Below are 24,096 nucleotides of genomic sequence, written 5' to 3' on the forward strand. Positions count from 1 at the left end.
CCACGGATATGATTATTTCTTTTAATGATTCATTTTTATTGTATTTTACAAAAGTATTGGTTTACTGCAAATTAGGGGAAAATAAATAAATAACAAAAAAGAAACAAAAACTTGGTTCTTTGTCACAAATCACTTAAGAAGCACTGTTGTAGAAAACACATTTTATCCTATAAGTTTTCTTCAACTATATAACCAACGTAGTAAAACTAACTCAGATCTCAAGAGTAACGTGGGAATAATATAAAGCCTCATAAATGTGCTTATCTAAGACTTAGTTTTCATTGTTAGGCACTGTGATGAAAACTGATAGTTGTCCACCAAAACCCAGTCTCTTCTTCCACAGTAACAGAACTGTGGCAAGGCCATGACTGCCTCACTACACCACATTACTCAGCTGCTCTCCATGGCTATATGACAGAGCTCTCACTAATGAGGTGTATGGACACACTGTATACTGTTTTTAGCTTTAGGATAGTGGGTATGTCTTCTCCACTTTTTTGTCCTCTTCTGCAGCCTAGACAAGGCTCAGATAGTAAGTGTGACATGACACTTTGGAAAGAAACTGGGCCACTGAATAACTGTATGAAACAGAGTCACCCACTTGTCTGATCACCTCAGAACTGTTACTTGAAAAGGTAACAAAAACCTATATTCCTAAGTCACTTCTATCTTGGGGTCCCTTTGTTGCAACAACTTATATTTACCGTATTTTTCGCTCCATAAGATGCACCTGCCCATAAGACACACCTAGGGTTTTAAGGAGGGAAATAAGAAAAAAAAATTCTGAACCAAATGGTATGTTAAAATATTTAATAAAATACCATATTTTTCGCTCCATTAGACGCATGGGCATTTTCCCCTATACTTTTTTGGGGAAAAAAGTGTGTCTTATGGAGTGAAAAATACGGTAAATTTAAATAGAACACAACTTTGAAATATGGTGTCCCATCAATGCCCTCTACAGAACACCTTGTATCATCATTCCATAAATAACAGAAGTTATAATTCACCTCAATGACTGACTACTCTCTATATCTAATACTAAGAGTTAGACTAACTTGGCCTGGTTTCACCATGTCTGGTTAGCATATTCATTTGTTCATCTAGTCACCCATTCATCAAGAATTCAACAAGAGTCTATTTAATAATCCAAGGCAATGTCCTTGGTACTAGGGAGATAATGGTGAACTTTTAAGGAACTTAAAATTGAATGGTGGAGAAGTACAAAGAAATATAAGCTATGTGATAAGTGCTATGATAGACCTAAACCAGAGTTTCTCAGCCTCAGTCTGACATTTTGGACTAGATAATTTTTGTTGTAAGAGGATATTCTGTATACTATAGGATATTTACTAGTATCCCTGGCCTCTACCCACTAGATGCTAGTAACACCTTCCAACCACCACCACCACCCTGTCATGGAAATGAAAAATGTCTCCAGAAATTGCCAAATCTCTCCTGGGAAGAAAAATTCACAAATCTAAGGCACCTAGTCCAATCTCATGGGAGGGAAATGGACCAGTTCAGAGGAAAATATCCTAAGAACATGACAGTTAAAATGTACATGTCGAATTTCCATTCGGTCATTTAACAAATATTTGAGTGCCTACTATAGACAAGACATTGTGCTACATGATAGGTGTCTACAGCTGTGAACAAAACAGACATGATTCTGTTATGTGTTATGGGGATCATAGCCTAATGGGAAAGACAGATGATAAATAAAAAATACATAATTAAAATGTTATAAAGAAAATGAACATGATGCTATGATAGAAAATAACTGCAGAAAGGATCAACTTTAGATAAAGTTAAAGCCAAGTTCTGATGGTGAGCAACTGCTAAATGTGCAGAGTAGAAGAAATAGCAACGCAAGCAGAACCTGGTGTTTAAGATCCTGAAAGCCAGTGTGTGTGATGTTAATGGCCAAATTGTGTAGGATTTAAGCTGGACCAGATTACTTGAAGTTTTACAGGCTCTGATAAGGAGATTAGACTTTAAATGCTAAAAAAGGTTTAAGTAAAGGAGAAATACAACCCAAATAAAATTTTTTAAAATTCACAATGGCTGTTGTATGCAAATGAATTGGAGGGAAACAAAAACAACTTCAACCAGACAAGGAACAGTGGGGAGGGAAAGAGGTGGAAAGATTTGAAATGCAGTTTTGAGGAAAAATGGAAAAGTATATACTTGCTATTGGTTGGGGAGAGGGAGGTTTCTGGCTTGTGCAGTCTAGTGCCATGTATTGAGAGAGGGATGATGACTAGAGGAAGAACAGATATGGGGGAAAATTCTGTATGGACACATTAAGTTTGTGATGCCTAGAGAAATGTCAAATAGGATGCTGAATGTATGTGGCTGGAGCCCTAAGCAGCCACCAGCTCTATGTCTGATGATATATATAAGTGTAGGCATTTCAAGCTATAAGGATGGATGAGATCACCTAGAGAAAAATATACAGAAAAAGGAGGACTAAGATAGGGCCCTGAAAAATGCCAATACTTAGAGGCTGGGGAGAGGAGAAGAAGCTGATAAAGGAGATTAAGGGGTGTCAGCTAGAAAGGCTAGAGGAAATCTAGGAGTGTGATGTTTTAGAAGACAAAATTGGAACGTATTTTATGGAGGAACTAATCAACTCTTTCAAAAGATCAAACAGCATAAAGATTTGGTAATGCTAGGTCAACAATTACCTTAATAAAAGCAGTTTCCTAAGAGTATTTATTTGGAAGGTGACAAAGTGGAAAGAAAAGTATGTACCTTTCAAGACATATGGCTATAACAAATGATAGCAAGAGGGAATAAGGTCAAGAGAGGTTTTCCTTTTCTTTTCAAAGAGAAAATATACTGGTCCACATCTGTAGGATGAAGGGAATGAACAGTGGAATTAATCCAGAGGGAAATGGGGAACTTATTGCAAAGTATTAGGCAGGAGAGTGACATAGATTTGTGCTTTGGAAATCTCAACATATTTCCAAATGGTAATATAGAGAATGGACAAGAAAGGGATAGAACATAAATAGTTAAGAAGGTGAAAAATGCTTGAGGTCTAAAATCAGGAAGAAAAGTGGAAAGCTAAGAGATTTTAAGGAAGTGTAATTGACTGAATGATTGGTGGAATGAGTAAATATGTCTACGGTAGAGAAAAAGAGGCGGCGAGGAGCCTCTCGTTTCTAACTTGGACAACTTGGTTGATGGTAATATCATTCACTCATGAGGGGACTCATTTCCTAAAGTTGGCAGCAAAAAGAAAATGTTATTGCTTGTCAGACATTTCTCTTTAACTGTCGTCCCTCAGCGAACACCTCAAATAAAATGCATCCAAACTCATTAATTAGGAAAGGGTCAGATTCCCCCATTAACTCATGTTTCCAAAACTCATACTCATCTACTTACGTCATAATATCCTTGATTCAGGCCGAAAAATCTGCTCTCTACTACCTGTGTGAATTTATGTGCTTTTCTCATGTTATTTCCTGTACTTAGAATATATTCTCAAACCCTAACCTTCCCAAATCACTTTGCCATCTCCCAACAGGAAGTAACCTCTTTCACCTCTAAATCCAGTATACTTAAGCTCTACCACTTTTATAGCACTTAATACCTTTGACCTGGAATTTTATTTATGGTGACTTCTTATCTCTTTCATCAGTTTTGCAGGGGCAGGATTTATCTGATGTATTTCTTTTTATTCCACAGGTACACAGATGCAGTCAAATATACTGAATAAATATATACAGTACTTAACACACATACATAATAAGTGTGACATCTCTGACGCACCACATGCAAGGGAGTATTATGTCCAGATATTCACTAGTTCATTAAAGCTCTGGGTTTAATTCCCAGTTCCTCCTTATTTAGTTATATGACTTTGAACAAATTGGTTAACTTCTTTAATTTCCTAATCAGTAAAATGAATATGATAGTACCTACTTCATCGGGTTGCTAGGGGAATTAAACGAGATAATATATGTGTGCTGACCTAGAAGAATATAAATGTTATTTAACATTATAACTACAATGTATGTGCCATATATAGTATTACACACTTTATAGTAAGAGGCTATATTATATAATAGAGTATATGAGTTGCAGCCTGCCAGACTTCACTTTGCTATTTTTTACCTGTGAGATCTGGGCATGATACTTGTTTTTTCTGAGTTTTAGTTTCATTACATGTAAAATGGGAATAATACCTTGTGTATTACAGTATTGTTTTATTAAATGAGATGATGGTACACAGTAATAGCTAAAATTATACATTTCCAAGAACAAGACCAATCAATTAAAGATCTCAGCCAATAGCAGTGTCTTGCAGGCGGCTTGTTTTTCTAATTGAAACAATAAACCTACACATAGATTTGACATCTGGCTTTCTCTCCAACAACAGTGCTCATCAAAACAATTTAGTGAGCTGAGGTTTTCAAGTATTTACTACTAGTTGGTAAAATTCAGGTGAAGATTCACAGATTAATTGAGAATAAAAATGGGCCATTAACTGAAGAATCAAATCAAGTGAAGCAACAGTGAATAGAAAAAGTGAGCAATGCAAAAGAGAAGGACTAATGTCTGTTTCATTGATAAAAAACAGGAAAATACAATAATCTTCCAGTTCAAGCTGGAAAGAGGGGCAGGGTATAGATACAACACAGGCACAGAGTTTAACTTGGCAGCAGCCCTCTGATAACCACATGCTAGAAAAGAGCTTAAGAACCAAACAAAACGAGTACAATTTCCAGAATCAGAATGTTAAGAGTTAGATGGAGTTATAGTGAATACTTAATATTAATGAACAGTAAAGGTACAAAAGGTTCTACAAACAATAGGTTTTGTGAGAGTCTGGGAAATGAAAAAAGGCTTATTAAAATATAAAGATTCTTAGGTGTACTATGGGAAAAAATCTGTTTAATTTTTAAAAACTGCTTATTTCCTTTATTTGATCACATAATCCTTAAAAAAAAAAAAAGTAAAAACCTAATAACATACTCAGGACTAGGGGATTTCTTTTATCTTACACATATGAAAACTGACTCCCAGAGAGGCTAATGATTTGCTTGCGGTAGCACAGAAACCTGTACTGGGGAAGGGGACTCAGATTCTTCTTTGACTCAGTCCTACTCTCTTTCCATTCCACTGGTATCTGGTGATATAAAAGAGGTAAAGCAAAACGGGGTGTTTCAACATTAAAAGCAAGTCTGGATTAAGCTAGACCTGTGAAAGGAATTACTGAAAACTGATTTTTTTCTCCTTAAAGAGATTAAGTTATTAAACATAGTTTTAAATATGGTTCTACTTATTATCTTTTTAATGTTTCTGTTCTTATATTGTAGTGGTAGTGAAATACCTATCCTTACAGTTTGCCACTTTCTCTTTAATAAGCATGGCCGTTCTCTCTTTTTTTGCCCATGATGTCTACAATGTTAGCCACATGCTTGATTAAGGCTCTCACTCCATCAACCAGTACTCCTATAGTGATGGGACAGGCCCCCAATCTTAAAATAGACTGTGCATATTCAACTGGTAGATGCAGCAAAAAAACAATCTGCATGCATCCTCTTTAACCACTATTTCATTAAAAGATTTATTGGGGATAGGGGTGGTGAAGAATTTCTACATGAAAATATGTTTTTGCATTACAAATTACAACACAAAGTCACATAAAATTTTAAGATAATAAATGAGGTATCTAAGGAATTTTGAAGTTAAAGTAGGATCCTTGGATGATCCTTCCCTGGACTCTCAAGGTTACACCTACACTGTCCTCTGATGGACGTCACTGGATATATATTCCACAGGGATCTAATTTTAGTTCTTAACTGAAACTGAAGGTCAGCCACCTAAATTTGATAGTTCTAAACTTTTGCCCTCTGTGTATAGCACATGTGAGAGTATTCGTGCACACACACACAAAACAAAGACAGAGAGGTATTAAATTCTAAAATAAGCTCCCTATAACGAACAATTGGAGCAATGTTGTCAGTCCCACACGACAGGCCTATTTAAAAATTGTATTTTACAAAAAATATTAAACAATTAATGACTTACTGCCAGAATTCTAAAATGTGCTTTTAATAAAAGTTAGAGAGAATTCTAGAGGTCAAACTTGGAATTTCTTTATAAAAAGCTGAAGATGAGGTTTTCTAAATGAATATTCATGCAGCTGCATCCAGTTATACTTAGCTTAATATTATACCTTACACTTCAGGGTTTTTGCTACTTGTAGTATGGGAGACAATGGTAATTCTCACTTTTTATTTAATGGATACCGAGAGGTTTTAGGTCACTTCCTAAATTTTATCTCTAGCTTTCCTTCTTGCACATGTACATTTTCCAGTAATACAGTCTGGTAATCCCACTAAAAAGACTGAAAAGCCAGTTCAGAGTAACAACAATTATTTAAGTTTCACTCAAGTTTCTTTGATAATTAGTAATCCTGAGAAAGACATGTTGCATCAAGACTTGATTAATACATGGGAAATACAGCTTAAGTGTAAATGAAGGTTTATAAAATCAATCATTTGTCCTTTCCTTTCTTGGCTGAGGGCAGAAATGGGTATGTCAAACTTTTTATTTCTCTCAAATACAGTACCAGCCAACTCCAGGGTTCTTATTACTTAAGTAGGAGTCTTTATTTTTCAGAAAGCCCTTTCTCCACTTCCCATGCAAAACATATTTTAGTATTTTAAGATAATATACTGGCAAATACAGAAACACCATCATTTGTTGCATATTAGAATTTACCAAATAATGAAACATTAACTTATTTAATCTTTAATGAATTCTTAGCATAGCTTAAGCTATAGTTTGATTATGTAGTATACTAATAAGGCTGGAAAAGGGATGCTGTGTCACAACATATACTTCCTATCTTGGTGGCTAATATATGTAGATCCTGGTCCCATTGATTTCTACAGCCTTTTGCTTTTCTGTTTTTTTTTTCAGTATATCAAAGACTTTTCTCTTTGGAATTTCCTTACATTATCTCCAATGCCATCTACCCCCCAACAGTTAACTACTCACTCTGACTAGTTACTTTATCTCTGAATCCCTTGTTTTCCAGCTTGACCACGCATGTACAACTGATTCTAAGCTGATGTTATGGACTGAATGTCTGTGTCCCCCTTAAATTCCTATTTCTAAGTCCTAACTCCTAAGGTGATAGTGTTTAGAGATGGGACTTTTGGAAGGTAATTAGGGTTAGATGAGGTCATGAAGGTAGGGCCCTAGTCCAATGGGATTAGTGCCCATATAGGAAGAGACATCAGAAAGCTAGCTTGCTCACACTCCTCTCCCTCCCCTCTCGTACAAAGAGATCACGTGAACACAGTGAAATGGTAGCCACTCACAAGCTAAAAGAAGAGGCATCAGAATGAACCTTGCCAAAGCTTTGATTCTGGACTTCCCACATTCCAATAGTGTGAAAAATAAAGTTCTGTTATTTAAGTCACTCAGTCTATGGTATTTTGTAATGGCAGCCTGAGCAGATTAAGATAGCCATGAACAGAAACAAGAGGGAAGGTAAGCTGTCTCAATGAGACAGTTCTAAGATTTTAGATTTTAAAGGTGTAGTAACCTATTAATGGTATAGTAGAAAAAGTACAGAAACAGAATTTGGGTTTTTCCTAGTCCCTAGTTCTACTATTTTCTGAACTTGAATCTGTACTGACTTGCCTAATCTATCTGAAGCTAAATTTTCTCATGTATAAGATAGAAATATATCTATTTCACAGGATTACTATAATTATTTAATACAGATAGCATCTAAGAGAACATATATTGTAGGGCATAAGGTACTTTATGTTATTTATTGGGAAACAGTATAATTGAAGAAAGCAGCTGGGTTCAAATACTAGTTTTGCCCCTTATGGCTATATGATCTTGAGTAATTTCTAGAAAACACCTGTGCCTCAGTTCCTCACCTCTAAAAACAGGGGTAACATCTAGGGCTTATAAATATTAAATGAGATGCTATATTAAAAACTCTCTAGCATAGTGCTTGGTGTAGAAAAGAAGCTAATACACATTATATAATAAATCGGCCAGAGAGACAGGGTCAATATGGCTAGAAAGTTTTCATCTGTATTTGCCTTTTAATGGCAAAGCCACTTAAGAAAGGAAAGCGCTGATGTTATAACATTGCAATTTTATGTTAATTTTATGGATTCTATAGTGTCCATTACTGAACACCTGTGTATATAGCCCTATATTGGGGCTATGTACAAAACTCAAAACGCTCCCAATTTAAAATTTATGTACATGCAAATTATTCAATATAAATAAATTCTAACCAAATGACAAGAAGTCTATTTTGGGTTAAAAGCACGACTCAAGCTATTTATAATATGAAGGAGATTGAACGTATTTTAAATGAATATAGCAGTTTAAATTGTGTATTAGAAGAATGAAGGAATAAACAGTAGGGAATGTAGCCAGAGAAGGCTTGATAAATGTGAATGTTGGGCAATAAATGGGGAAAAATTTACAGAGACAGTGGCAGAAAGGAATTAGGAAGACGAGACGAGTGGTTGAAAAAGGCAGAGGCAGAGAGGAATATGGGCAAAGTAGGATGATCAACTAAAGCAGATTTAGAGTTTATATAAAGGAAAAGCTTTCTAACAAAACTATCCAACAGCAGAGTGGCTGCTGTGAGCTTCCCATTACAGAACGTCCTCACTGTGTGTGACACCTTAGAAAGAACCACTGTGCTAGTTCTGGGTCCCTCACTACACCATAGTTCCCTGAGGAAGCTTCTGCAAAGATGATCACTGAAAGCAGAAAAGGAGACAGAGGACCTGATTTGAATCCCACCTCTTCCACTCACTAATTGTGACCTTGGGCAAGTCAGCCTCAGTTTTTCATTTATAAATGGGGAAGTTTGGAACAACGGGAATGTCTGATCAGCCAATGCTCTCAGGTCCCTAAGAACTTTTAGTTAGTCAAAGATGTACAAGTTCTCCACTTTCCTTAGTACAATACATGATCAAATTTTGTAAGGAAGAAAAGAGTTAACTGCTGAGAAAATGAAACCTTACATCTTGGCCACAAAATAATCTGAGGAATCTAAAAAGAAAAACAAAGTCTTTAGCATGTCTAACTCCTGTATGTCAGGTACTATACTGCTTGTGGGAAGAACTGAGACTAGATATCCTCACTAGTTATCCCAGGGGTCAGGAACTTATGGCTCGCGAGTCAAAAGTGGCTCTTTTGATGGCTGCATCTGGCTTGCAGACAAATCTTTAATAAAAAAAATAGTAACGTTAAAAATATAAAACATTCTCATGTATTACAATCCATTCATATCCTACCACTCATGTTCATGGTTGCGGGTGGCTGGAGCCAATCACAGCTGTCCTCCAGGACAACACCAAATTTTTATGGATAATACGTACCATACATGGGTCGTTGTATGGCTCTCACGGAATTACATTTTAAAATATATGGCATTCATGGCTCTCTCAGCCAAAAAGTTTCCCGACCCCTGAGTTATCCTATCCAGTCAGTTATACTACAAAGCATGCTGTGCTCTTTTGTTTCCTGTCAATGCTGATAATTAGTTCAATGTCAAAGCTCTGTTTATGCTCCCCATCAAGTTTCAAATTTTAGATGCCTAAAATCAGAAAATGAAAAGAATCAATTCATATACTATACAACAGGTCAATTCAATTATTAATGAATGGCAGTATGAAACAGCACAGTGGATGTACAGCCAGAGTGCACAGCAGCTTCTTGAATAATGTCATTTTATTAGAACATTGATGAGATTCCATAGGAACTTAAGTATTGTTTATAACAATTAACCTATGGTAAATTGATTTTGTTATACATCATTTTACTTAGTCATAGAATTTATAGGTGATGTTAAGTAGGACCTCCTGTAATTTCTGTGTGCCTTAGTTCTTCATTTGTAAAATAACAGGACCTACTTTATGGCCTTGTGTGAGGATTAAATGTATTAATATTCATACAGTGCTTGGAATGATGATGGGTGTATGTTACCTACTTGTATTTAATATCAACTTTATTGATATAATTCACATGGAATAAGTTCACCATGTTAAAAGTATACACACAATTGTTTTTTAGTACATGTATACACACTTCTGCAATCAACACCACTATCTGATTTTAGAACATTATCATCCCAAAAAGAAATCCAATATCCATTAGCAGTAACTCCCCAATACCCTGGCAACTACTAACCTACTTCCAGTCACTACAGATCTGCCTATTGTAGACAATACATATGAATGAAATCATATATTACATGGTCTTCTTTCACAAAACATGTTTTCAAGACTCATATATGCTGTAGCACTTATCAGTTACTTTTTTATATAGCTGAATAATATTTCATTGTATAGATATGATACATTTTGTTAATCCATTCACAAGTCAATGGTTATTTGGGTTGTTTCCACTTTGTGGCTACTGTAAGAAATGCTCAGTGTATATTCACGTACGTTTTTGTGTGGACATATTATCTTCATTTCTTTGGAGTAGATACATAAGAGTAAAACTGCTGGGTTATGATAACTCTATTTAACCTTCTGAGAAACTGTCAGACTGTTTTTCAAAGTGGCTGCACCATTTATTGTACATTCCCACCAATAATGTATGAGGGTTCAAATGTCTCCACATCCTTGCCAACACTTATTTTCTGACTTTCTGATTCTAGCCATGCCAGTAAGTGCAAAATTGTGGTTTTGATTTGCGTTTCCTTGAGAATGAATTATGTCGAGTATCTTTTCATATGTTTATTGGCCACTTGTATTTCTTCTTCAGAAAAATGTCTATTCAGATCCTTTGCCCATTTTTAAAATGGGTTATTTTTATTAAATTCTTTATATATTCTAGATACAAGTCTCTTATCAGATATATGATTTGCAACTATTGTCTCCTCTTCTGTGGGTTGTCTTTTCACTTTAATAAAGGCCCTTGAAGCACAAAACTCAACTTTAATGAAGTCCAATTTATTTTTTTCTTTTGTTGTTTATGTTTTTGTTGTCATATCTAAGAAATCACTGCCAAATCCTAAGCCATGAAGATTTATCCCTATGTTTTTTCCTAAGAGTTTTATGGCTTTAGGTCTCTCTACATTGGGGTCTGATCCATTTTGAGTTAACTTTTGTATATGATGTGAGGTAAAAGTTCAATGACATTCTTTTATATGTGGCTATACAGTTGTCACAACACCATTTGTTAAAAGACGATTCTTTCCCCTTTCAGTGATCTGGTCACTCTTGTCAAAAATTAGTTGAACACAGACACGAGTTCATTTCCGTACTCTCAAAACTATTCCTTTGATATACACACACAATACACATATAATTTATATTTATCTATCCTCATATTAGTACTGCACTGTCTTGATTATTGTTGCTTTATTGTTAAGTTTTGACATTGGGAATTCTGAGTCCTCCAAGTTTGTTCCTTTCAAAACTGTTTTGGCTGTTCTGAATTCTGTGAAATTGCATATGAATCTCAGAACTGGCTTGTTAATTTCTACACAGAATCTACCTAGGATTCTGAAAGATATTGCATAGAATCTATAGATCAATGTTGGAAGTATAACCATCTCAGACATAGTAAATCTTCCAATCCATGAATATGGGATGTTTTTCTATTTAATTAGATCGTTCGTTTCTCTCAACAATGTTTTATAGTTCTCAAGAAAACTAAGTTATTTCTTTAGTTGTTGCTCTCAGGCTTACCTACCATATACATCTTATCAGAATCAGTTCCAGATTTATATCAACTTAATTCCAGTAAGATATATAAATGTTACCTCTATATGATGCTATTCTTTTTTTTCATTTGTGACATTGGTACATATATCTATAAATGTTTTGAATCCAACAATACATTATAATTATTACTTTATATAATTCTGTCTTCTAAAGATGCTGAGGAAAGGAGAGCAAGTATATATACTTAGAGCTTTTGTTATATTAGCATTCTTATTTATCATTTTTAGTTCTCTTGATGTGTTCTTGAGCATTTGAGTTACTATCTGGAGTCACTTACTTCTTCCAATACAGGTTTGGTCTCAGTCATCTTTGTACTGTTTTTGGCAAATACATTTCTATTTTGTTACTGGCTCAGTAAATTAAATATATATTGTTTTATACAAATAATTTTAAAATCAGTTGAGAGGAAAGGAGAAGAAATATACCCTTACACTGTCTTTTACAATTACATAATTACCCGTACCAGTGATCTGTGTGTATTCAAATTTCTGTTTGGGGTCACTTGCTTTCAGTCTGAAAAAGTTTTAGTATTCATATAAGGTATATCTTGAACAAGTTCTTTCAGTTTTTCACTTATCTGGTGTCTAGTCCCCCTGTAGTGTTAAATAAGAATTCTGCTTAATATAGTATTCCTGGTTGAGGTTTTTCCTTGGAGCTCCTTGTATATGTTATCCCATTGCCTTGACCTACATTTCTGATAAGTCAGCTGTGCATCTTTTTGAGGTTCCCTTGTAAGTGGCAAGTCATTTTTCTCTTGCTGCTTTCAGCAAGATTTTTTTCCTTGTCTTTGGCTTTCTACATTTTTACTATGATGCATTTGTTTTTAGATCTCTTTGAGTATATCCTACTGGAAGCTACTGAGCTTCCTAGATGTGTAGGTTGTTTTTTTAATAAATTTGGCAAATTTTTGCCATTATTTCTTCAAATATTTTTTCTTCTTCTTTTTCTCTCTCCTTTCCTCTGGTACTCCCATTATACATATGTTGGTACATTAAGGTTGTCCCACAATTCTCTGAGGCTTTCTTCATTTTTCTTTTATCTTTTTCTCTGCTTTTCATCTTCTATACTCTCTATAGATCTAGCTCCAAATTTGCTTATTCTTTCTTCCACCAGTTTGAACCTAGTATTGAGCTGCTCTAGGGGATTTCTATTTGTTATTGTATATCATTGTACTTTTTAAAAAATGTATTGATTTGATAGAGAAAGAGAGAGAGAGATCTATTTGTTGTACTTATTTATACATTCATCTGTTGATTCTTCTATGTGCCCTAAACTGGGGATTGAACTTACAACCTTGGCATATCGGGATGATGCTTTAACCAACTGAGCTACCTGGCCAGGGTTATTGTACTTTTTAATGCCAAAATTTCCATTTGGTTCTTTTTATTCTTTTTAATTAATTTTATCTTTGTATTGATATTCTTCAATTGATATAACATTTCATCAAACCTTGCATTACTTCTTTAATCATGGTTACCTTTAGTTCTCTGAATATATTTATAGTGGCTACTTTGAAGTCTTTGTCTGTTAAAGCCAACATGTGGTCATTCTCACAGGCAGTCTTCAATGCCTGATTCTCCCCCTTCCCCTCAGTGTGAAGGTTATTCTTTCCTATTTCTCTGCATGTCTTCTTTGAAATTGGACATTTTAGATAATATACTGCAGTAACACTGGGTAATGCCCCTACCCTACAAGACTGGCTATTGTTATCTGCTTGTGCATTTGCTCAGTGACTAGCTGCTCTTCCCTCTCTGCATGAGGGCTTGCCCTTAGGTAGACCCCCAGTCATCCTGGAATGACAGTGGCTTTGGCAGGACTCTCCTCTCTAATTTTCTTTTTTTCTGACCAAACCCTGCTTTTCAGCTCCACTAACTGCCGTTAATTGATCTATCATCTTCAATAACATACTGAGGTATAAATTGCTCTACAAATTTAAAGTCTATTAGGGCTCCTTTGAAGGGGTAGTTCCTGATCAGTAATTAAGGTTTGTTCTAAGCACAGAAGGGTTCCTCCCAGCTGTCTTTTCTCCTTTCTCTCTAGCAAACCAGCCAGCCTTCTGGTTACCTTTATCTTCAAAGAATCTGTTAGTCTCTTCGCAATTTACTTTCACTATACCCTGCATAGTGATGTGAAGTTCGTTCCTTTGGAGAGAGATTCCAAGCTCTGTTATAATGTCTGCTTGCTTCTCTGAGAAAAATTCCTGAGCCCTGGTTCTGATACTGAGGGCAAAGACAATGCATACTTCTCTCAGGGTAACAACTCCTTGAGAGAGCAATTGGAGGGGGCATGGGAGCAGCAGCTTGCCTCTCCCAGGGTGGAACCTGTGTCCCGCCAACAGAGCCAAGAGCAACTGAGGCCCCACTATACTCAACAGCACCGCACCCAAGGTAGAGTGTCTGTCCCATGGGGGGAGGGGCACTTGGGTGAAAAAGGAAGGAGACTCCACCTCTCAGTTGCATTCACTCAGAATTTAGTCTCAGCCACAGGTAGCTGAGGCAAGATAAAAAATGCTGAGCTTACCCCTGTCTCTACTGGGAAGAAAGCCCTCCAACTCTGAGCTCTGTGTTCTTGGTTGTATCAATTTGGAGGAGAGTTTCCATCTTGCTCAGCTGAGAGGAAGGAAGGGAGGAAGCAGGTCTTAGTTTGAGTACCACAGACTTTCACTTTTCTTACTGCATTTTAATAGATTTTTTGAATAAGTATTTCTTCGTTAACTGTATGCTCTTAGGGCTATTTCCAAAGATTTTAAGTGGTTGTTCTTAAAAATAATTTTTTACCAGTTTTATTGGGGAGCAGATCCTCAAGCTTGAGGGTAAAACACCTCAAGCTGTCATGGCTGGAAAAAGTTCTTGATGAGTTTTTTGTATGATAAAATGAATCTGAAACTCTAATGTACAAATCAGAAAAACTATCTTATCACTCCCAAGCAGAAATCCTAAAAGAGTGATCAGAGAATCACACACGGGCTGCCGCATTTATGGCTTACTAAGTCAGAAGGGCTATTCTGTTCTTTCTCCCTACATTTATCTTTCAAAACATCTGAAAGATCTTGCAAAACATCTGAAATAAAAAATGGAGTCTCAAATGAAATTTATTTTATTTTGAACTACTGCAAGGCATTCATCTTGGCCTAGTATACAATTCATCCCTTCTAGTTGCGCTTCATGCCAGATCCCAGCTGGATGGGAACTTTAGAAAGTAAAATGTATAGGATACTTTTGGTTGTGCGCGTTTGTGTGTTAAAGAAATCAGCATATTGAAAATGATTATCTTTAAAGTTACTGGTTTCTAAATGCTTGCATCATATATCCTTAAGATAAGGACGCTAAATAAAATTTGTCAAATTTGCAAGGCATAAAGCTCAGTTGTTTTAGTGAAAATTAGAGTTTTAACAACATCAAATGACTAAAATAAGTGTAAAAGGCTTTCAGAACCAAGCCTCCATGCCTCAAGTTATTCCTAAGCATGAATCCACACTATATGATTAATGTTTCTATGCTGGCACACTTTCCATGGGGGAATCTAATATGAAAATTTACCCATTCATTTTCTATAGTCCACAATGATAATCCTCAGTATGCACCTGGAGCTGAGAAAGTGCCAAACCAAACACGACAGGCAAATAGCCAATTTAAGAACCAAAACCTAACACAGAGCCTGGAATGCAGGAATTACTGAAAAAAAGATATGTAGACTACAGAGATCTCCACTAACATGCCATCTGGGTGGGGGATCAAGTGGTATCAAATGATAGACTAGAACTCTGTGTTCATATAAATGTATTTCATTCCATAAACTCGTGCTATAGATACTACCTCTAAATGAAATAATACTTTTATGATCCTTCAAAAGGAAATGTGTAAGAAAATCAAGAAGGCTCAATTTTAGAGAAAATAAATAATTTTCAAAAAACATATTGGTCTTTCCTTATACCTCCAATCACACTATTATAAAAGAATATAGTATATAACATATATGTCATATATATTATCATATTTTGACATTATAACCTACTATATCAGAAAAGTTTTTTTTTTTTTTAATTTTTTTTTTTTTATTTATTCATTTTAGAGAGGAAAGGGAGAGACAGACAGAGGAGAGACAGAGAAGGGGGGGAGGAGCTGGAAGCATCAACTCCCATATGTGCCTTGACCAGGCAAGCCCAGGGTTTTGAACCGGCGACCTCAGCATTTCCAGGTCGACGCTTTATCCACTGCTCCACCACAGGTCAGGCAGAAAAGTTTAAATTACAGAAAAGGGAAAGAAAAATATCCACAGTAATGATATTCAGATAGTCACCATTTAGTGAATTTTCTTGTAGTCATTTTTCTTTGTAGTTTTTATTAGTGTTACATGGTTGTGATCATACTGTATGAATACTCTTGTATCCTGCATTTTCAGTACACGATATGAGATGTGCTTGAGATTATGCTGTATCATTAAGAGAATACCAAACTCAACAGCAAACAATCTATACAAGTCACAGGAATTCTGGTCTCCACTCAATTTCCTAGTTCCCTTCATTTATTTAACAGGTGTCTATATTATTTTGTGCCACATGCAGTGCTGGGGAATGAAAATACCAAGAGAAGTAAGCGAGTGTGTCCTTATCCTCACGGAAGTCCTAACTTAGCAATTACCCTCTGCCTTCACTGAAATATGGGCTTACCTATGTGAATGTGAAGGTGATAAAATAAGTGCTTGAAATCAGGCTATTTTTAACTTCATTCTTTTGAGGAAAATTATTATATAGACAAAGATTTATCTCACACAACTGAAATTTTCCACAAGTTATCCAGGTGCATTTTCATCTCACAGATAGAGCTTCAATGCTTTTGCTTATTTTATGACAAGTATTTGTCAACATTTATTGCAATTATGTAGTTAGTCTATTAGTCTTGAGATCAGCTGTGTTTCAGAAATCAATATAAAAGCTTTCTTCATTTCTTCAAGATGCAAATTTTCAGATTATTCATCACACTTCTCCCATCATACATATTTGCATGATATATTTGTTTATGTGCTGGTAGATAATCACAGCCTACCAATTTAGGGAGAAAATGTAAAGCAAACGTGTCAAAAAGTACAAGTGCTTATACCCAAATCTATAATGATCCACATGCACCTGGAACTATTTGCATTTAGGTACAAACATTAGCAGTTATATCTGACTTTTATCTGGAAAAATTTAAGCACTCCTAGTTGGTAATTTGCTATCATCCAATTTAAGTCTAGTTGCCTAAACGGTGTCTCAGATATGAAATAAGAGATAAAACAAGCTATTGAGTCATAATTTCAAACCTTATGAAATACACCTCAAGTGATAATGAGTGTGAGCACTGAGTAGTGAAGGAGCGGCACACAATTCAGAAAATCTGTTCTATATCTGAGGCTCCACCACTTACTAGTTATGTACATGTTAGCAAGTTGTCATTAATGTGATCCTCAGTTTTCTTATCAATAATATAGGGATGACATATTTGCCATGCTTATAGCATTAGTGCACTACTGTTACAAAGCAGAGCTTTGTAAAAAATGTAAAACATACATAAGTGTTATGAATTAGGTATAAGGATGATTAATTTATAACTATTTCCTAAAATATCTCAGTATAACTTTAATTGAAAGGGAATGAAAAGTTCCGTTCTCTTACATTTACTTCTAAGTTGTCACAAAGGTTTTATATAAGAAAGATGTGTGTTGCAGAGACACATCCAGAGTCTGTCGAAAGGGGTGCTGCAGTTACCATGGAGCTACTGTATGGAAGCTCCAGAGACATGTTTAGGAAAGAGAAAAAGAGAACTAGGGTAGCAAAACAAATTGGATGGTAATTTGAGTTCCTTTTATTTTAAGACTGGCTTTAATGTGGAGACATGTCTACTATTCTATGTCTCTCTACATCTAGAATTTAAGAAACTATTAGGATGCAATTCCTTTAGAGCAGTCCAATCTTTTTAGGGCCTTAGGTATGGAAGAGTCACTAATGGTTTTAACCCTTGGAGACTGAAATGGTTTTGTTTGTCAATGTTTTTCCATTAATGAAGATTACCTAGCTAGGTCCCTAATGACATCTGTTTATATCAGAACTCTTAGGAAGCAGAAATCTGCACACTGTAATGGAAAATAACACCAGTACAGTAGTTACCACCTCCAAAGATCTAAAAGGCAGTAAAGCACAGTATTTTGAAAATGTTAAGTTTTGCTATGATCCAATAGGAAATAAACATGCTTTATTAATAGCTGTGTGGAAATTTTTTCTCCCTCAGCTGAAACTTATATGAAGTAGGGAATGAATTTACTTTGACTACTAAAAGCACTACCAAAAATTCTAGCACCAGATTCCCAAGGCACCATAAACCTACAGATATAGTATGGATTCTCGCAACTAAACTCAATGAATAGCAGTTGCCTTCCTAGCTTGAGTATCTGTTATGAGTATGTCAAAAAATATGTTCTTGTTAACATGTTTCTTTTTTTTCCACTTAACTCTCTCTTCCATTTACACATAATGGTCTGTCTCCCTCTCTCTCTCTGTCTCTTTACCACACCATAGTATATCCTAGTTTCTTCATATACTTCCTAATTGCTAGACACTTGGTTGTTTCCAATCCTTTGCTATTATGTACAATGCTTCAATGAACAACTTTGTTTACTTGAGTTCAACCTATCCACAAAACAGATTTCTAAAAGTGGCATTGCTTGGTCAACGGGCAAACTGTTATCTGTAATTTTGGTAGATACTGCCAGTTTCTGTTCCACAGGAATTGTGCCATTTTGCACTCCCACCAAATGTGTATGTAATACTTGTTTCCTTTGACCATCCATAAAAATACATATGCATGGATCCCATCCCCCAGATTCTGATTCAGTAGATAAAGGGTCAGCCCTGAGCAAGCCTATCTTTAAAAAGTTCCCCAAAAAGCACATTGCTGGTTGAGCACCCCAATTGTAAAAGGTATTCTAATCTTGTTTACACTGTTCAAATCCATAAGAAAATCAGAGTTAAATCTTTAACTTTCAAAGTTTATACTCCATGTCACATATTCAATAATATTTTTTGAATGCCTATTATGTGCTGGGCACTCTAGATGTCGAGGACACAAAGATAAATAATAGTATTTGTCATCAGGGAGTTCACAGAGTCTAATACAAGAGACACAGGTATATAATTAGGAGATAATGTATAAGAAGAGTGTTAGATATTTACAGAGAATTTTATGGGAATACTGAAAAGGGACACTTCACCTTAACAGGAATGCCAGAGGAGGCTTCCTGGAGCTCTGTAGGATTCACCAGGTAAAAAGAAGAGGTATGGACAAAGGAAATGGCATTTTAGCTAGAAAATAACATATGAAAAGGTAGAAAATAAGAAACAGAGGGAGGTGTATATGTATGTAACTGGAAACATTTCATATTTCCAAAGCACAAAATACAAGGGAGAGAAGATGTAAGCTACAAAAGTAGGCAGAGATTGGGTCACTAAGCATCTAGTATGTCATCTTTAGAAGCTTCAACTTTATTTTATAGGCAAAAACAGTCACTCAAGGGTTTTAAAGATTGGGAGTAACACAATCAGATTGTTGTTCTAGATTTATGGACAATGGACTAGAAGGCATATAACTGGAAAAAGAACAGTTAGAAAACTGGTGCAGTAATCCAGATGAAAGCTTGAATGAATTAGGGCATGGGTTAAGGAGAGAATGGATTAAAAAAATCATAAGGGTAAAATGAACAGAATGTAAACATCAGGTATTGTAGGTGGAGGTGAATAGAAGGTTAATTTTAAGGTATTATCAAGATACTACTAAGAAAGCTAGATTTAAGCTATTTTCCCATCAGCAGTGATAGGTTTACACTGATTTAGTCATGCTCTCTTACCTGGTCTTGGCATTTATGAGGCTAAGGATAGAGGTACACAGCCCAGCAAAACACACAGATAAAACTGGTAAGCTTCTCCTTTAGCATCAGCTCTAATCACTAAGTAAAGCAACTACAGGCAATCCAACAGGGAAACACACATTACATGGGCATATCTCTGATGTACTTTCTCCTGTAACTCCTCTATTGGTGAGTCTCTTAACTCTACTTTCCTCTATGTCCATGAAGTGGCCTAGACATCTGCTGACAATATAAATAACTGTCAGCACAGGGGACGATATGTGGCTAAGGGGCACCAGCATGAACATCCATTTTGCCAAAACTGAGCCCCAACCAAGCTTTACAGTATTAATCAAGTTTTGGGCAGCCTGCAGTCCTGCCATAAATGAACCCCTCACACTGCTCTGATTTATTCAAGTGTAATATCCTGTGGGGACAGAGCAGGAGTGAGCTGTGTATACTAACCCTGGCACTTGCTTTCTTCTCGGAGTTCTAAAAAACAAACTGGAGGGAGACCGAAAACTAAATAACCATCAGATGAAAACAAGTCCACTGCTTAGAAAATCCATGAATGAAATACACACACACACACTAACACTAAGGCTTACCTTTCTTTTATCTTCATCTGTTGGTTCAAATTTGAAAGTAGCCCTATGCTGAGGGGGGAGAAAAAAGGGAAACGTCATTTTAAATATACAGATTTTTAATTTTGGCTATGTTTAAAAATATATAATGTAAAAATATTGCCTTCTCATATCATATCTTATTATTCTTACTTAAGCAAGAGATACTGGCATGTAAGCAAATAATTTTAAGCAGTGTAAAAAGACTATAGCAGAAATATATATCAAGGAGCACAGACTACCAAGCCTCTAACTCTACCCAGGGAAATCTGAAATATTTCGCATGAAGTTGAGAATTTGAATTGGACCTTGAGGTATGAATAGAAGTTTGCCAGGAGGTAAAAGGAAAGCAGTGTAAATAGAAACAAAGGTGCAGATGTGTGAAACAGTATATTTGTGAAATGAGCAGCTCTGTCAGAATGAACCACAGGACACATGTTAGGGAATGGGGGAGTGAAGAAAGATGAAAATGGAAAAGTAGATTAGACAGAGATTTGGAAGGGCCTGCTAATATTGCTGAGGAGTTTGTACTTTCTTTTTTATATATAATAAGAAATAACCAGAGAATATAGATAGGAAAAAGACTATTCAGAAAAATATTCTGTAAGAATGAGAATGTAAATCATGGCCCCATTACTTAGTTAGTTGAGCCAATAACAAACTCTCCATAGCTGGATTTCTTATGTGAAAACAGGGGGTTATCTAGTTCACAGAGCTACTGTGAAAGTTAAACAGCTATGGCATATACTGCACCATCTCGGTACCTGGCACACAGCAAACAGTAAATATTAGCATTATAATGATGATGATGCCAATGATATTGAGGAAAAAAATAACTGGAAGAGTGTCATGACTCCTAAAATGATTGGTGGCAACACTATATATTCCACTCTGTAGCTAAAATAGATGATGGAGTAATCTGATTTGTCTATTGCTACAGAAAGAGTGATGGTACCCCAAAACTAGAGCACAAAATTTCTTATTCTTCTCTCAAGTTTTATTCAAAAGAACCAAGTGCTTTTATGAATCCTAAGTTTTCCTTTTAAAAAAAAAAAAGTCCACTGAACATCTCTGTGCCTTTCCTTCGTATTTTCCTCATCAGCCACACTAACAAACATTTACTAGCAACCTACCAGGAGATAAGTACACCGAGCTCGCACTAAAGATATCATCATTACAGGTGGTTCTGCATTGACAACTCTATAGAATAAGCAAGCTTTGAAATTAAATGATTAAATGAGAAGGAGAAGAAATGCTGACAGAGCAGCAGTTCTGAAGGTAAGAAAAGGTCAGAAGAAAGACTTAGAGGTAAGAGAGAAGGGGCACTGGAGGAAACCTAAGAGAGACGGTTTCACATATGGTATGCAAAATGATTAAATGAATTGTCAGGCAATAAGGGGTTGGATTTTAAATTTTATACCTGAACTGTAAGATATGTAACAGGCACCTAGGGGAAGTGTGAACAATAGAGCATTCTGCAATATTTTGAGCAGCATTTTATAGGCCAGATCAAAGGAGAGCAAGACCGAAGACATAAAGCTCTCTGAAAAATGGGCATCAATAATCCAAGCATGATACTGTTGGTAGCAGGCAGTATAAACTGACACAAACTTTAAAAGGGAAAGTGATTTGGCAACACATACAATATTGGAAACTATAAAAATATTCATACCCTTTGACCCAGAACTTCTCCTAGGAATTTATCCTAATAAAATTATCCATAAGGAGAGAAAAATTATATATGTAAGCATGTTCACTGCAGTGCTATCTAATATTATAGAAGAAAAAGACAACATGACTTATGAAATAAACTGCTATGCATCCTTGTTGTGCATCCACCTGATGTATTTTTTTTAATTATTTTTATTTATTCATTTTAGAGGGGAGAGAGAGAGAGATAGAGAGAGAGAGAAGAGGGGAGGAGCAGGAAGCATCAACTCCCAAATGTGCCTTGACCGGGCAAGCCCAAGGTTTCGAACTGCCAACCTCAGCGTTCCAGGTCAGTGCTTGATCCACTGCGTCACCACAGGTCAGGCCATCCACCTGATATTATATTGCAGTTTTAAAAAGCTTTATGATGTATCAAGTGGAAGCATCAAATTATATGAATCTACCTATGATGAAAGTATCTACATAAAATATGGATGCATTCAAATAGTTTCAGTGTTAAAATGCAAATATAAAGGCAATTGAATAGGGGGATTGGTGGAATTCCCAGTTTCTTTTCTTTTTCTTTACAAAACATTGTTGGGATATTACTTTTATAATTAAGAGAAATTTTAAAAATAAAAGATGAGTGAATGAATGAACAAGGAAAGAAACAAAAAAAGAGAAAAGAACAAGTTGTAAATCTGAAGGCTATAATTTAGAAATTTAGACCTGAGGTTTAGTAAAAACCAACATTAGATAAAAGATAAAGAAGCTTGTAAACTGAAGCTTAATCAAGATCCAATACAAATGAAAATAGATAATTGTACTTAGAATCCAAGAAAGCTTATTTTTTGCCATTATATGTGAAGTCCATAAATTATCTGAAATAAATGTGCCTGGTTGCCAATATAGTGGTTCTCCTAAAACATTTTTCAGCATTTATGGTAAGGGAATAGAAAAAGATATCTTTGAAAAAGACCTTCATTATGTTATAAGAATATATTTTGAAGTTTCTATGTATAATTAATCTTTTAAGGTGATAATTTACAATAGTACCAAGAACTAATTTTTCTGTTGCTTTTTAAATGCAAGGCTGATCCTGTCATAAAACCACGTTAAAAAAAAGAAAAACTTTCAAAAACCCTGTCTCGACAGCAGGAGGGCTTAATTTAATTTGAAAATATACTGGTATGTGAGGCAATAAAATTGAATTTTGAATGTGCCAATCTATTAAAAAACTCACACAGACCTCTAAGATTGTTTGGATCTAAAGATACCTAAGGCTGGCTTCTTTTATCCAACTTAGACCATCCCTTACCTGTTCAGTACCTCTAACCTTTATTCTCCCCCCTTTTCTACAGCTGAAGGGAAAGGAAACTACATTTCTGGCAGTAAATGCCTTTCTAGAACTGCTAGCCAACAGTCAACCACCTCACCTTTTTTATGCGCTTAATTTCCAGATGAACAGGAGCAGTAAGTCAAATATAAACTAGAGTAAAACCATTGTTCAATTTGGAGAGCTCGTAAGGTAGGAACAGCGCAGTGACATACCAGACTCATTATGAAGATTTCCCCTTAGGGTCCAAGAAGCTCAGGCTCAAGAGTCAGACTGCACTGCCAGTCCTGCTGCTTACTAATAGTGTGATCGTGGTTGTTACTGAACTTTTCTGCCTGTCAGAACTTCCTTCTATAATACCTTGCACGGAGCAGATGTTTGATAAGTGGCTACTATGCCCTATAGTGTAGCCAAATACTGAACTAAATGGTAAGGGAACTAGGAGTTACTGCATAGATTTCCAAAGATACACTCAAATGGTACCAATACAAGGGAATTAATCTAACTGTGGTGTGGTGGGGTGGTGTGTGTGTGTGTGTGTGTGTGTGTTGCTGTGTTTCATGAACAGAGATTACTACTAGAACTAAACACCAGTAACTGAGATTATACAACCCAATCTGGAAAGAAGAACAAGTTATAACAAAGGAACAGCCCACTAAACATGCTCCTCTGCAAAAATCTGTGGAATGAACTCAGTCAGAATTTAACCTCAGAATGGAAAGCAAAAAATCCTGACATGGTACAGGATATTTACATGCCCTATTCAAATGTGTTTCTAGAACTGTCCCAATATTAGGTCCCTATCAATCAGGTTCTTCTAGCACATAAACAAAGACCTCACTGGTATTAGTGTGGTTTTCTT

The 24,096-nt window shown here is 35.7% G+C and overlaps 1 protein-coding gene across 5 annotated transcripts in view; it reads right to left on the reverse strand.

Moving 5' to 3' along the window:
- The window catches only part of RIC8B (RIC8 guanine nucleotide exchange factor B), a 110,823-nt gene that overhangs the window by 82,057 nt on the left and 4,670 nt on the right, over window positions 1-24,096 (reverse strand). For all 5 annotated transcript variants that reach the window (XR_010747800.1, XR_010747799.1, XM_066355992.1 and 2 more), the window contains exon 2: window positions 20,234-20,281. Coding sequence is in view for 3 of the 5 variants with exons in the window: in XM_066355992.1 (XP_066212089.1) it covers window positions 20,234-20,281 (48 nt within the window). In the remaining 2 variants the exon portion in view is untranslated. The remainder of the gene's footprint in view (window positions 1-20,233; window positions 20,282-24,096) is intronic.

This window comes from Saccopteryx leptura, chromosome 1, assembly GCF_036850995.1.
Source record: "Saccopteryx leptura isolate mSacLep1 chromosome 1, mSacLep1_pri_phased_curated, whole genome shotgun sequence".
NCBI lineage: Eukaryota > Metazoa > Chordata > Mammalia > Chiroptera > Emballonuridae > Saccopteryx > Saccopteryx leptura.